Here is a 14,858-nt window from a genome sequence, read left to right on the forward strand (position 1 = left end):
CACCGCACAGGCCATTTCTATCCAAGAGTCCAGGCCCGTGGTGTGTGCGTGTATGTATGTGCATCAGTGTGTGTGTGTGTGTGTTCAAGGGGCCATGATGAAGCCGGTGACCAGCAGCTCATAAGAGTAACATGAGAGCAGGAGGGGGCTGTGCCACTGGGGGATTCTACGGGGACATGGCTTGACTGATACTCTCATTCCTCAAACAACAGACCAAGAACAGCAGAAACCTGGAAGCTGTAATGTCTTAAAAAGCAGGTCTACAAAACCAAACCAAAAAGAATGACCCAGTGAGGCTTCTTGTATCTATCACACTCTGCACTCCTTGGTCCCTCTCCACCTGCAGGCAGGGGTGACCAGGCCTCACCGCACAGCAAGTGTGTCTTTCAGGGCCTCCTGGGACAGGCCCCCCTCCTGGGACAGCGCCAGGCACTCGTCTGAGTGCGGAGAAGGCCGAGCCAAGACCCTCCCTGTCTCTGCTGGGCTGTGATGCACTTGGAGCCCAGCCCATTTTGATGAAGGTGTAGCAGCCAGGCGTCCTGCTTAGCCTCTGCCAACATGGGGGCAAGTGCTCAGGGTTTGGGAACTTGGTCTGGGGGCCGAGCAGCCAGATCCTGTCCAGATAGGAGAGGTGCCCCTCACGGCTCTCATGGCTCTGCCGTGTCTGTAAGCTTTGGCCGGGGCAGTCTGCTTGGCCAGTGACAGAGGAGGGTAAGGGCCAGCAGGTGGGTCGGGACAGGTGATTGCCCAGAAGCCAATTTCTTCCTTCTACCGCTGCTTATTGCTAAGAGCCAGGATCAACGGCTGAAGCACGGTTTCTCCTGAACCTGTGCTGGTTTATTCTCATGGCATGAAAACCACCTGTTTGGGAATCAGGTCAGGCTACTTGCTGCTGATCAAGGAGTTCCTGAGTTTGATATCCTCTGCGTGCGGTTTAGTCCAGAAGTTCCCTCCATGTAGACTGGAGAATACCTCCTCTAAGGAGTTCCAGAACTGAGTTCCCAGGCTCCAGGAGTAGGGGTGCAGGGGGTGGGGACCCAGGGAGCAGAGGCTCTGTGGCTCTCTACCACACACCCGGGAACCCAGGGGAGTGAACAAAACTTTTTTTCTTGCTGGAAAACAGCTTCCCTCACCCGCGTTGTTGATAGGAGAGAAGAGCTTTCTGAGGTGGTGCTTCCTGGGCCAGAGCTTATTCTGTCACCATTAATGGTTCAGTTTGGCTTTACAATTGTGTGTTCCTGAGGATATGACAAGCTGTCTGTTGCATTCTTAAATAGGGGAATACGAAAAGGTCTTGGCAGGTGCCTTCTGCCAGTGTCAAGGGTCCTTTCCATTATAATTCTCAGCTCTGTTACTATGACCACCTGACGCGAAGAGCCGACTCACTGGAAAAGACACTGATGCCGGGAAAGATTGAGGGCAGGAAGTGAATGGAATGACAGAGGATGAGATGGTTGGATGGCATCACTGACTCAATGGACATGAGTCTGAGCAAACTCTGAGGGATGGTGAGGGACAGGGAAGCCTGGCGTGCTGCCGTCCATGGGGTGGCAAAGAGATGGACATGACTGAGCGACTGAACAACAATTGTTAACTCTCAGGATATCACACCCCTGCCGCCCCCCACCACCCCACGCCTCCTCTCAGAGTTTGTGAAGTGCAGAAAATGACACCCTCCTCCCCTTAGAGCTGGGAAGACCACAGCTCATCAACGGCGTGTAGGCCAGGGCTTTTTACCGCCAAGGATCGGCAAACAATGGTCCTTCTCCTGCATTGGTAGGTGGGTTTTTACCACTAGCTCCACCATAGCTCAGTCGGTAAAGAATCTGCCTGCAATACAGGAGACCCGGGTTCGATCCCTGGGTTGGGAAGATTCCCCCTGGAGAAGGAAATGACAACCCACTCCAGTATTCTTGCCTCGAGAATCCCATGGATAGAGGAGCCTGCAGGCTACACAGGCCATGGGGTAGCAAGAGTCAGACAGGACTTAGCGACTAAACCGCCAACTGCCGCCATCTGGGAAGCCCAACAATGGCTATTCTCATCAACATCTGCAAGGGCCTGCTTGGTCAGGTGACAACTAGTCATTTTCCAAAGGGCAGGAAAGAGGGGCAGGCAGCCACGTGGCCCGGAAGGGCCAGAGGCGGGCCGAGGAGTCGCGCGCTGTCCAGAGTGGGCGGGGTCTGCTAAGGCCCCGCCCCAGGGCCAGCCCCGCCCCCTGGGCGCACCTGCACGATCTCCAGCATCTCGCTGCGGCTGATGTAGCCGTTGCCGTCGAGGTCGTACATGCTGAAGGCCCACTTGAGCTTCTGCTCCAGCTTGCCCCGCGAGGTCACGCTCAGCGCGATGATGAACTCCCGGAAGTCTATGGTGCCGTCGCCGTTGGTGTCGAAGGTGCGGAAGACGTGCTCGGCGAACTTGGAGGCGTCGCCGTAGGGGAAGAAGTTCGCGTAGATCTTCTTGAACTCGTCCACGGTCAGGTGGCCGGTGGGGCAGTCCTTGAGGAAGCCCTTGTACCACTCCTGCAGCTCATGGTCCGTGAACTCCGTGTTCTCCCGCAGGTCCTGCAGCACTTCGGGTCGCAGCTTGCTGTTTTGCTTGCCCATGGCCGCCGGCAGGGACACCTGCAAGACAGAGGCCCAGCTGGAGATGGGGTGGGGGGGGCGCAGGGGAGGGCTCCCCACCGTCCATGGCCGCCCAGCAGGACGGAGGACTACCCCTCGAGTGTCCCCCACCAGTGGCTGGAGAGGCCTGACTCCGGCCATCATGGTGATGAGATGTCCCAGCATGTGTAGGACCCCCCACAGAGAGGGGGACCCCGGAGGGGAGGGGGACCCTTAGCCTATGTACCACCAGGAAGGCGGGGTGCTCCAGTGGAGTCAGGCAGGACTGGCCGCCTGGCACTGCAAGACCTATCCTGACCTCCAGAATTGGAAACGTGGAGAAAACGGCCACATAAAATCAACAGGAATGAGGCCCTTTTCGAGTGCCCAGCAGGGTTTGTACAAGACTGGAGGCTGAAACCCTTCCTCTCATTACCCTCATCAGCTCCCAGCAAAACTGTCACTCTGACTGTAGCCCACGCCCCGTGTTCTGAGCATTTCTTTCCTCTTTCAGGCACCACATTCTGATTTTATCCTTAGAACAGGCATCCAGAAACTTTTAAGGAATCCCTTCTTGTTTTGGCCTCTGAGAAACCCTATGGTTGGGAGCATGGGGTGGGGGTGGGGGAAGTGTGGATCTGGAATTAGCACCAAAAGGATGTCTCCAGTGTGCATAGTAAAGTCCCAGGCAATTGCAGGCATGCAAATGCATGCTCTCCATGGAGTTTTCCCCTAATGCCTGCACAGAAGACTGACCCTGCATGCATGCTACATCGCTTCAGTCGTGTCTGACTCTTTGTGACCCCATGGACTGTAGCCCACCAGGCTCCTCTGTCCACGGGATTTTCCAGGCAAGAATATGGGAGTGGGTTGCCATGTTTTCCTCCAAGGGAGCTTTCCAATCTAACTGGTGCCCTTGAATAGAGGAGCTTGGGACACAGACCCAGAGGAAAGGCCACGTGAGGACACAGGGAGAAGACGGCTATCGATGGGCCAACGAGAGAGGCCTCAGAAGGAGCCAGGCCTGCTGACACCTTGATCTCAGACGTCAGCCTCCCAGAACTGTGAGAGAATACATTTCTGTTTTTGAAGCTGTCCAGGGTGCAGTGCTAAGACAGCTGCCCAGGGAACTGAGCTGATAACACGTGGCATCAGTGTCCCTGGGGCAGAAGCCTGTGCTGGGGGCCGTGCAGTTCCCAAAGGCTTAACTCCTGACCTGCCGGTGTCAGGGACAACCACAAGAAGGTCCATGGACGTGGGACACTTTTGTTTTAATCAGGCACCTCGCCTGCATTCGTCCCGCTTCACCAGGGAGGAAGCCGACCGGGAGGCTCTGGAGGTGAAGCCAGCCCTTGGACCCAATCGTCCGGCCCCGTCTCACAACTTCCTGGGGGCAGCTAGGGGAGGACAGTACTGGGGAGGGTGGGAGGACAATGTGGTCATGAACATGGCCTTCCCGGCTGCCTTCGATAGTCAATGCACATCCTTTCCCTAAAGCATTCCTTCTCTTTTCATCATGGAAACAAGCCACCTTCCGGGAAGCTCTGGGCTCTGAGAGCTCAGGGTCGGTCCTTTCATATCTTTTTTTTTTTTTTTTTTTGGCTGCACGGCACAGCTTGTAGGATCTTAGTTCCCTGAGCCTGGATCGAACCCTGGGCCCTGGCAGTGAAAGCACCGAGCCCTAAACACTGGACCGCCAGCGAATTCCCAGGATCTTTCCCTTCTGAATCCATTTGCCTCAGTGAAAACCAAACCGCCGCTCAGAACCACCGTATCAGATGGCCTCAGAATGTGTTGGCGATTTGTATTCTTTAAGATCCACAAGATGCCAAACTCCTAATTCCTCCTCCGCCTGATGTAACAAATGTTTATGGAGAGGAAGGGACCATATCGGGGATGGGACAAGGACGGTCAACACAATTGCTAGGAGGTGACGGCCAGGGGCTCCGAGGTCTGCCTGGGGAGGCTTCAGCTTTCCCAGCCCTTCTCACATGTCCCCACAGGCAGACATGTGAGGCTTCACAGTCCTCTTCCCTCCCCAGGCCTGGCTCAGAGTGGGTGTCAGTGTGGGGGGAGTGGGTCTTCCTGCCATGGTGGTGGTGGTCCTGGTTGTGTACACACACCTGCTAACTCTGGAGGCAAGTAAGTGTGTTAGTCACTCAGTCGTGTCTGACTCTTTGTGACCCCGTAGACTGTAGCCCACCAGGCTCCTCTGTCCATGGGATTCTCCAGGCAAGAATACTGGAGAGGGTTGCCATTTCCTTCTCCAGGGGGCCTTCCTGACCCAGGGATCAAACCCAGGCTTACTGCACTGCAGGCAGATTCTTTATTATCTGAGCCACCAGGGAGGCGGTCTCTGGCAAAGCTGGCATTCCAACAGAGCCTGGATGCATCCTGGCCCCTCTGGGGGAAGCAGTGCAGGGGGGACTTTCCTGAGGGTTCTGGGGCTCACGGGATGGCAAGACTCTGAGATGGGCACATCAGGCATGGATCTTGCCTTTGAAAAGAGTTCTTCAAGGCCAGAGCACATGGGAGGCAGGAGAGGCACCCACATTGGTTCATTGCAGCATCAAAAACCCCACCACAGTCATTCTAACTGCAGCCACAGTTCATCAAGCACTCAAGCTGGGCCAGGGGCTGTGCAGACCATTTTATAAATGGTGAAACTGAGGCCTGGGGGCGGTAAGTAACTTTCCCTGGAGCTGCAATGTGACTAGGATGTGACCAGGAGTCCATCTTGAGCTTGACTACAGGGCTCAACAATTGACCTTGAACCCTGGGAAGTGGGCAGGGTAGGCCTGGCACTCTCAGCTGTACAGAGAAGAAAAGAAAGGCAGGGAGAATTTGAGGGATGTGTTTAGGAAACAAAAAAGTAAATTTTACTTTGGGGGTAAAACTATCAAGAAACGGTGGAAAAACATGCTTTCCTGCCATTGTCTTGAAGGTTGAGTGAGTAACATCTGCAGCTGTCAAACTCAGGGCTGATGGGAGACCGCATTTTTTAGGACGCTGTGGCAGGAATCGATCACTGAGTGTCCAGCCTCCTTTAGGAAGACCTCACAGCTCTGAAGTAGGGCCCCCCCCCGACCCCCAGCCGCCACCTTTGCTTTGATTTTTGACCACATTCAGTCAGCTGAATTAAAGGGCTGACTTAGAGCGTTACCCTTTAAAAGTCAGTAGCATGTATTTTTGCCATAGGACACTGAACGATGAACTCCCCAGGTTGGTAGGTGCCCAATATGCTACTGGAGATCAGTGGAGAAATAACTCCAGAAAGAATGAAGAGATGGAGCCAAAGCAAAAACAACACCCAGTTGTCGATGTGACTGGTGATGGAAGTAAAATCTGATGCTGTAAAGAGCAATATTGCATAGGAACCTGGAATGTTAGGTCCATGAATCAAGGCAAGTTGGAAGTGGTCAAACAGGAGACGGCAAGAGTGAACATCGACATTTTAGGAATCAGTGAACTAAAATGGATTAGAATGGGTGAATTTAACTCAGATGACCATTATATCTACTACTGTGGGCAAGAATGCCTTAGAAGAAATGGAATAGCCACCATAGTCAATAAGAGTCCAAAATGCAGTACTTGGATGCAAACTTAAAAATGACAGAATAAAAAAAAAAAAAATGACAGAATAATATCTGTTCATTTCCAAGGCAAACCATTCAATATCACAGTAATTCAAGCCTATACCCCAACCACTAATGCCAAAGAAGCTGAAGTTGAATGGTTCTATGAAGACCTACAAGACCTTCTAGAATTAACACCCAAAAAAGATGTCCGTTTCATTATAGGGAACTGGAATGCAAAAGTAGGAAGTCAAGAAATACCTGGAGTAATAGGCAAACTTGGCCTTGGAGTACAGAATGAAGCAGGGCAAAGGCTAATAGAGTTTTGCCAATAGAACCCACTGGTCATAGCAAACACCCTCTTCCAACAATATAAGAGAAGACTCTACACATGGACATTACCAGATGGTCAACACCAAAATCAGATTGATTATATTCTTTGCAGCCAAAGATGGAGAAGCTCTATAGAGTCAGCAAAAACAAGACCGGGAGCTGACTGTGGCTCAGATCATGAACTCCTTATTGCCAAATTCAGACTTAAATTGAAGAAAGTAGGGAAAACCACTAGACCATTCAGGTATGACCTAAATCAAATCCCTTATGATTATACAGTGGAAGTGAGAAATAGATTCAAGGGATTAGATCTGATAGATAGAGTGGCTGAAGAACTATGGACGGAGGTTCATGACACTGTACAGGAGGCAGGGATCAAGACCATCCTCAAGAAAAAGAAATGCAAGAAGACAAAATGGTTGTCTGAGGAGGCCTTATAAATAGCTGTGTAAAGAAGAGAAGCAAAAGGCAAAGGAGAAAAAGAAAGATATACCTATTTGAATGCAGAGTTCCAAAGAATAGCAAGGAGAGATAAGAAAGCCTTCCTCAGTGATCAATGCAAAGAAATAGAGGAAAACAATAGGATGGAAAAGACTAGAGATCTCTTCAAGAAAATTAGAAATACCAAGGGAACATTTCATGCAAAGATGGGCACAATAAAGGACAGAAATGGTATGGACCTAACAGAAGCAGAAATTTAAGAAGAGGTGGCAAGAATACACAGAACTATACAAAAAAGATCTTCATAACCCAGATAATCATGATAGTGTGATCACTCACCTAGAGCCAGACATCCTGGAATGTGAAGTCAAGTGGGCCTTAGGAAGCATCGCTATGAACAAAGCTGGTGGAGATGATGGAATTCCAGTTGAGCTATTTCAAATCCTCAAAGATAATGCTGTGAAAGTGCACTCAATATTCCAGCAAATTTGGAAAACTCAGCAGTGGCCACAGGACTGGAAAAGGTCAGTTTTCATTTCAACCCCAAAGAAAGGCAATGCCAAAGAATGCTCAAACTACTGCACAATTGTACTCAACTCACACGCTAGCTAAGTAATGCTCAAAATTCCCCAAGCCAGGTTTCAGCAGTACATGAACCGTGAACTTCCAGACGTTCAAGCTAGATTTAGAAAAGGCAGAGGAACCAGAGATCTAATTGCCAACATCCATTGGATCATCGAAAAGGCAAGAGAGTTCCAGAGAAACATCTATTTCTTTTTATTGACTATGCCAAAGCTTTTGACTGTGTGGATCACAACAAACTGTGGAAAATTCTTCAAGAAATGGGAATACCAGACCACCTGACCTGCCTCTAGAGAAACCTGTATGCAGGTCAGGAAGCAACAATTAGAACTGGACATGGAACAACAGGCTGGTGGTTCCAAATCAGGAAAGGAGTATGTCAAGGTTGTATATTGTCACCCTGCTTATTTAATTTATATGCAGAGTACATCATGAGAAACGCTGGGCTGGATGAAGCACAAGCTGGAATCAAGATTACCGGGAGAAATATCAATAACCTCAGATATGCAGATGTTACCACCCTTATGGCAGAAAGTGAAGAAGAACTAAAGAGCCTTTTGATGAAAGTGAAAGAGGAGAGTGAAAAAGTTGGCTTAAAACTCAACGTTCAGAAAACTAAGATCATGGCATCTGGTCCCATCACTTCATGGCAAATAGATGGGGAAACAATGGAAACAGATACTTTATTTTGGGGGGCTCCAAAATCACTGCAGATGGTGATTGCAGCCATGAAATTAAAAGACGTTTGCTCCTTGGAAGAAAATTATGACCAACCTAGACAGCATATTAAAAAGCAGAGGCATTGCCAACAAAGGTCTGTCTAGTCAAGGCTATGGTTTTTCCAGTAGTCATGTATGGATGTGAGAGTTGGACTATAAAGCTGACTGCTGAAGAATTGATGAGTTTGAACTGTGATGTTGGAGAAGACTCTTGAGAGTCCCTGGGACTGCAAGGAGATCCAACCAGTCCATCCTAAAGGAAATCAGTCCTGAATATTCATTGGAAGGACCGGTGCTGAAGCTGAAACTCCAATCCTTTGGCCACCTGATGCGAAGAGCTGACTCCTTTGACAAGACCCTGATGCTGGGAAAGACTGAAGGCGGGAGGAGAAGGGGACCACAGAGGATGAGATGGTTGGATGGCATCACCGACTCAATGGACATGAGTAAACTCCAGGAGTTGGTGATGGACAGGGAAGCCTGGCATGCTGTAGCCCATGGGATCGCAAAGAGTTGGACACAACTGAGCGACCGGACTGAACTGCCATAGCAAGTTCAAGGCAGTTACAAGGATGTCAAAGACCCCTGGGGTGTCAGGTAAAAATCCAGGGTTGGGGGGATTTATGGTTGTAGAAATCCCCTAAGAGCACAAGCTGAGCTTAGATGAAAAGAGTGGAGATGACTGGTTTCACAACAGTCCGAATGTACTGAACACAACTGAACTGCACACTTAGAAATGGCTGAGATGGTCATGTCTATGTTGTGTCTGTGTTTTACCACAAGTTTTAAAAGGGCGGGGTGTATTTCAGGGAGGGTTGGGCAGTGGAAAGACCACTCTGGGCCCCTTTGGGGTCTGATCGTCTAGGATCCCTGAGTCTAGAGGTCCCCGGTTGAAGAACCCTGTGCCCCTCTCTGAGATGGGGAAGCCTCTCACCATATGGGCGAACGCTCCCCTCCTCCCAAGAAAATCAATGGAGTCGGAGAAGGCGCTGCAGCATTCCCTGGAAGAATCTGGAAGCTCGTTGTCTACGAGCCCTGCGAGCCTCATCACACCCTGCACCCGAAAAACAGGGAGCAAACGTTAACTGTGCAAACGCTTGTGCCCACGTGTCCACTAGCTGGCGCTCTGCTCCCCGTGAGCCTCAGCCCAGGAGTGCAGGCCACCGTCGCCCTCTGCATGTCCTCGGGGCCTGGGGTCAGGCCGGGTGCACGGGGTGTGCCCAGGATATTCCAGTCCCCTTGGCCCTCCAAGTGGCTGGGGACACAGGGCCTGTTCTCATGGCTCCTTGTGGCATACAGATGGGGCATAATAAGTGACACAAAGAGGTGGGGAGTGGGGAGCAAGAGGAAGGCCAGCCTCTGACGAGGAATCCTTCATTCCCACACAGGGCCGAGGCAGTCTGATAGGAAGATGGCAGGTGGAAGCCACATTGAATGACAAGGGGGACTTGAGAAGCCACCGGAGGCTCGATCCCACAGGTCAGCTCTAGGGCACGTGGCAGATTCCAGGTGCTACGGGTAGGGGTCATGCTCAGCCAGGCTGGGAGGAGGCAAGGCCATCTGCATCATCAGCATCTTAGAGACAAAGAACTGAGGCTTCTGGGAACAGAAGCTTGTCTGGGGCAGGTGGAGCTGGGAACTTCCCAGGGCGCTTTCAGCACCGGAGTCCATGGGCAGAGATGGAGGCCAAGGAGGTGCTCCTAGCTGGTGACCACCTCCTCTGCAAGACAGCCTTCCCCCTGGGACTCTCACTGTGAAGCCATGAAGGGGCCCATGAATGTCAAATAAAGCTCCACCAGCCCTCCCAGTCAGCTTTAATGGTGGCTCAAATGATAAAGAATCTGCCTGCAATGCAGGAGACCCAGGTTCAGTCCCTGGATCAGGAAGATCCCCTGGAGAAGGGAATGGCTACCCACTCCAGTACTCTTGGCCTGGAGAATTCCACGGACAGAGGAGCCTGGTGGGCTACAATCTATGGGGTCCCAAAGCGTCAGACACAACGAAGCAACTAAGACACACACACAGCACTCTCAGTCACCCCCTGCATGGGCCTGTGTGTGCTGTCCAAAGGCTCGTATGAAATATTTAAGAAGAACCTCATTCCAGTTCTCTCTCCTGGAGGCTCTTGGCTTGAAGCAGGCGCCCTCAAGGGAACAGAGAGAGTGGAACGCTGTACCCCAGTGACCCTCCGTTACTAATTAAGCCAACGAATTTATTGACGATCGCCTGGCTGGGAAAGATGGCTGACAAAAAGCAAGGCTTTCTGTAATGACAAAGCCAACACTCCCACTTCCCAGCAGAAATGGCCCCCTGGCCCTATGGTCAGGCAAACACCCCAGGCTTCATTTACCAGAAAATCTTATCTTTCATCTCCAGTGAAAGATGGGGTGCAGAACAGACGTGCCGGGGGAGGGCAATTGATTCAAGCTCTTACTGGGCTTCAAGAGCGTCATGACCAAGTAGGGCTCAGATTAGACAAGCAACAGCCTTCTGAGAGCCTCGAAGATGACATTTTATTCACAGTAATGGAAAAGTGGGGGAGGGAGTTAGTGCAGCCCTAAGAGCCATCTCTCTGGTTCTCAGTTACTCTGTTATTGTTCTTAATGTGCTAAATCGGAATGGAAAAAAAAAAAAGTAAACACGTAGCTGGGGAGCCCTATGAAAATAGTTAACCCAAAGTTGGTACTGCCTGTGAATTAAAGCCTTTTTTTTTTAATGGCGTAGCTCTATCTGCCCACCAGCGAGTCTCCTGGAACTTGAGAGCTCGAATGTCCCATTAATCACAGCTCAATGCCGGCTGCGGCGTGGGTAGACATTTCATCCCATTGCTCCAAAACGCTTTCATCAACCCAGATCTCCAAAGCTTGCTAGGCCAAGCAGACTCAGAAACACTTGGAGGGGAGATGATGGGAGAGGTGGGAGGAACCAACTCCTGATAAAAGGCCAAAGCTGGGGAGGAGGCTGGAGGAGCGAGGCCCGTGAATTTGCACTTCAAGGGACAGGAGGGCCCAGATGAGACTGGCTTGTTCTGTCTGGGGCAGAACAGGACACAGTGGGGTGGAAGGGGGCAGAAGAAAATAGGCAGTCTGTGTTGTTTCTCTTGCAGCACCAGCCCTGGGTCTCTCTCCAGGTGACTCGTGAACAAACACTCCTCCTAGGCTGAGCCCCTGTCCTAGGGAGAAAAGTGGCTGACGGCATTTGCGTCCTTTCCTCCAAGCAAGCAGGTGGGAAGCAAGCCTCCTGCTGCCTTAGCTTCTAGCGCAGCTGCTCTGAGGAGGGGCCAGTCCTGTTCCAAGGCCTGTGTCAGCTGCCAGGACCCGGTGCATGGGCGGCTCTGGCTGCAGCGAGATTGGGTGGACGCTAGAGGGTGCAGTCGGGCAGGTTCCCCAAGAGACCCGGCTCCCAGCTTCCTGACCCCGCCCCTGCCACGCCCCCTTCACCTGGCCGGCGCTTCAGTTTTTCCACCTGTAAGCTGTGATTTGCCCAATACAGGAACCATGAGTCACATGGGGTTATTGAGCACTTAAAATGTGCCCGGTCTGAATTCATGTATGTGCTCTAGGAGTAAAATTTACACTGGATTTTGACAACTTAATATGGGAAAAAATATTTCATTAATAGAATTTCTCTCCTAATTACAAGTGAAATGATAAATGATACCACTTGCAATACAGTGGGTTAAGTTAATTATGCTGGTAACATTAATCTCATTTGTTTAACTTTTTAAAGGTGACTACCAGAAAAGGTAAAATTATTTGTGTAGGTGGCTTGTGTTTTATTTCTAGTAACTGCTCAGCACTGGGTACATCCTTGGGGCAAGGTTTAGGGGGCCACCAAGTTCATTAGCACCTCGACTGCAGGCCCACTGTTAACTGCAACCCAGCTGGGAGAGGTGGTCTGTGTTTATTTCACTCCTTGGTGCCCATGAGTGAAAGATAATGGTGTTTTGCATGTCATAATTACAGGTGAGTCCCACGAGTTTCTATTTTCAGCAGCTTCAAGAATTTTGCCAGAGATCAGCTGCAGTGAAGACCTAGGTCTAGTCCCGGCTACGGGTAAGGACGGGAGGAGGGGCTGAAGAGACAAGGCATTCCTCCTCCTCTTCTGAGGGAGACCGCGAAGCCCTGGTGAGAGCTGGGGGACGAGGGGGTCAGTAACACTTCTGGAGCCGGCGGTTCCCGGGTGTACCTAAATCTAAATTCAGACCACAGGCCTTGGGGAGCCTGTTTCCGGAGGCTTCCTGAAAGCCTATTGCATCAGAGCTTCACCAGCTGGTTGGGCTCCAGGCAGTGACCTTGGTTGAGAAATCTAACTGAGAGTCCTCCTGACTCCTGGACCCACCCCAGCGGCTTAAAATCCCAAGACCTCCCAAAGCTTTAAAAAATATATAAAAGAGGGACTTCCCTGGTGGTCCCATGGCTAAAACTCCACGCTCCCAGTGCAGAGGGCCCAGGTTTGATCCCCGGTCAGGGAATTAAATCCTACATGCTGCAACAAAGATGGAAGATCCTGTATGCTGCAACTAGGACCCAGCGCAGCCAGATAAAGGAATAATAAATATTTTTTAAAATATATAAAAGAAAGGAGGGAAGGAAGAGGGGAAAAGAGAGAGGAAAGAAGGAAGGAAAGAGGCAGGCTGGCCAAGCAAGGCAGAGAAATCTCCTCCCTATCTGAGCCACTCTCCCCTTCCACTTTCCTGAAGTTGACATGCCCTCTGTGAGGCTGGGGGAAAGAAGAGGTGGAGAAAAGGAAAGGAGACTCCCCAAGAGGATGTTCTTTCCCTTGAAGAACTGCTCACTCAACAGGAAGAGGAGCTGTGTAGCCTTCCCTGAACACCTTGCGCCCCTGAAGTCACCCGTTCATCCATGTGGCTGCTCGCCTCAGCTGCCCAGCAAACTCCTATTCATCCACCAAAGCCCAACTCAAATGCCACCTACTCATGGATGCATTTTCCAACCCCGCTATCGGTTGTTCTTCCTTTTGTATTCCAGTAGCATTTTTAAACCTATTTCTCTTGTGACCTCAACTTTTAGTACATCATTTCCTTATGTTTTTCCTTCATTAGACTGTGAGTTCCTTGAGGAAGGAGTGTATACCTCACTTATGCCAGTAGGAGAACACGCTAGCATGTTCTAGCCCCAAGGTCTTTGATTCTGTAGTTCCCCAAGGACAGGGAAGCCAAGTCCATGGGGTCACAAAGAGTCAGACATGACTGAGCACCTGAACAACGGTCACCGCTACCCGGGCTGCCCTTCCTTCCTGTCAGTATCTGCAGGGCACACTCCTCAATGTTCACGTCTTTGCTCAAGTCTTCTTGGGGGAACCTCCTCCAGGGAGACCATCTCGAGTAGCATCTGCCGTCACCCTGGCCCCTTTCCAAGGCCATTCCCACTACTTGGTACGTATTGATACATGGTTGACCCCTGCTTCTGTTCACTGCTACATCTCCACAGTGCCCAGAACAGGGCACACAACCAGGGCTCAGTAAAAACATCTGAAATAATGCTTGTGTGACCAAGGGCTTAGCACAGTGCCCAAATGAATGAATAGATGAATAAGTGAATGGGTTTCCTCTAGGACCCTGTTGCTCTAACAGTTTGGGACTCTGTACCTGGGCTTCCCAGGGGGCGCTAGTGGTAAAGAACCCGCCTGCCAATGCAGGAGACTTAAGAGACTCGGTTCAATCCCTTCCCGTTGGGAAGATCCTCTGGAGGAGGGCATGGCAACCACTGCAGTATTCTTGCCTGGAGAATCCTGTGGACAGAGGAGCCTGGCGGGCTACAGACCATAGGGTCAGAAAGAGTCAGACACAACAACATCAGGGATATGGATGACTTCAAGCTCTAAGAAGGGACATTCTGGAATTCAGACATGGTGCTCTGGAAAGTTCCATCTACCAGCACAGCACCAGCTGCAGCAGAAGAGGGGGCCTGGAGGTGTCAGACTCAAAGTCCACTCACCAGGCTGGTGCCATCTCCTCCCTCCCCCGTGAACACACCCCAGCTATGCAGTCCTCTGCCTGGCACGGCCTCTCCCTGGAGCCAAGGTCACAGCTACTTGAATCTTCAGGGGACAAGTGCTTTGAGCTGCTTCCCCAGGGAAGGAAGGCAGGTTGGTGGATCAGACATAAATGAGCCTCTGGGGGAAGAACAGGACAGGGAGAGGAAGAGGAAATGGCCCAGAGGGTGAGCCTCCCTCCACAGACTCGCTGACGCACAGGAAGAGGGCTCGAGGCAGGGCCAAAACCAAGACGCTGTGATTTTCCTTAAGGCCGTTGTTGTCTGTCCGCACTTGTCCGGCCAGAGGTGAGGTCCAGATGTCTGCAGAGGGAGCCGGAGTCCGGGCCAGGAGACAGCCAGCAGCCTGGTGAGGGGCAGGCCTGAGCGAGCCTGGTGGGGGTCAACGTGTGGAGTCCCCAGAGCCCAGGGCTTCCTCTGCTCCAGCTGAAGCCTCGTTTGAAGGCAACTGTGAAGCTAGTGGGGGGGGCACATCCCCGAACTCCAGGCTGATGTGGGGAGGAAATCTGTTCCCTTTGGCCCACAAATGTTCCTGAGGCCCCTTCTGTGCCGGGCGTGGAAACACCCAGATGAATGAGATGCAGGGAC

At 51.3% G+C, this 14,858-nt stretch overlaps 1 protein-coding gene across 1 annotated transcript in view; it reads right to left on the reverse strand.

Moving 5' to 3' along the window:
• Positions 1-14,858, reverse strand: part of HPCAL1 (hippocalcin like 1) — a 116,602-nt gene that overhangs the window by 3,855 nt on the left and 97,889 nt on the right. The window contains exon 3 of the mRNA XM_043469363.1: positions 2,229-2,624. Coding sequence (XP_043325298.1) covers positions 2,229-2,606 — 378 coding nt within the window. The 5' untranslated portion in view covers positions 2,607-2,624. The remainder of the gene's footprint in view (positions 1-2,228; positions 2,625-14,858) is intronic.

Source organism: Cervus canadensis, chromosome 5, assembly GCF_019320065.1.
Source record: "Cervus canadensis isolate Bull #8, Minnesota chromosome 5, ASM1932006v1, whole genome shotgun sequence".
NCBI classification, from domain to species: domain Eukaryota; kingdom Metazoa; phylum Chordata; class Mammalia; order Artiodactyla; family Cervidae; genus Cervus; species Cervus canadensis.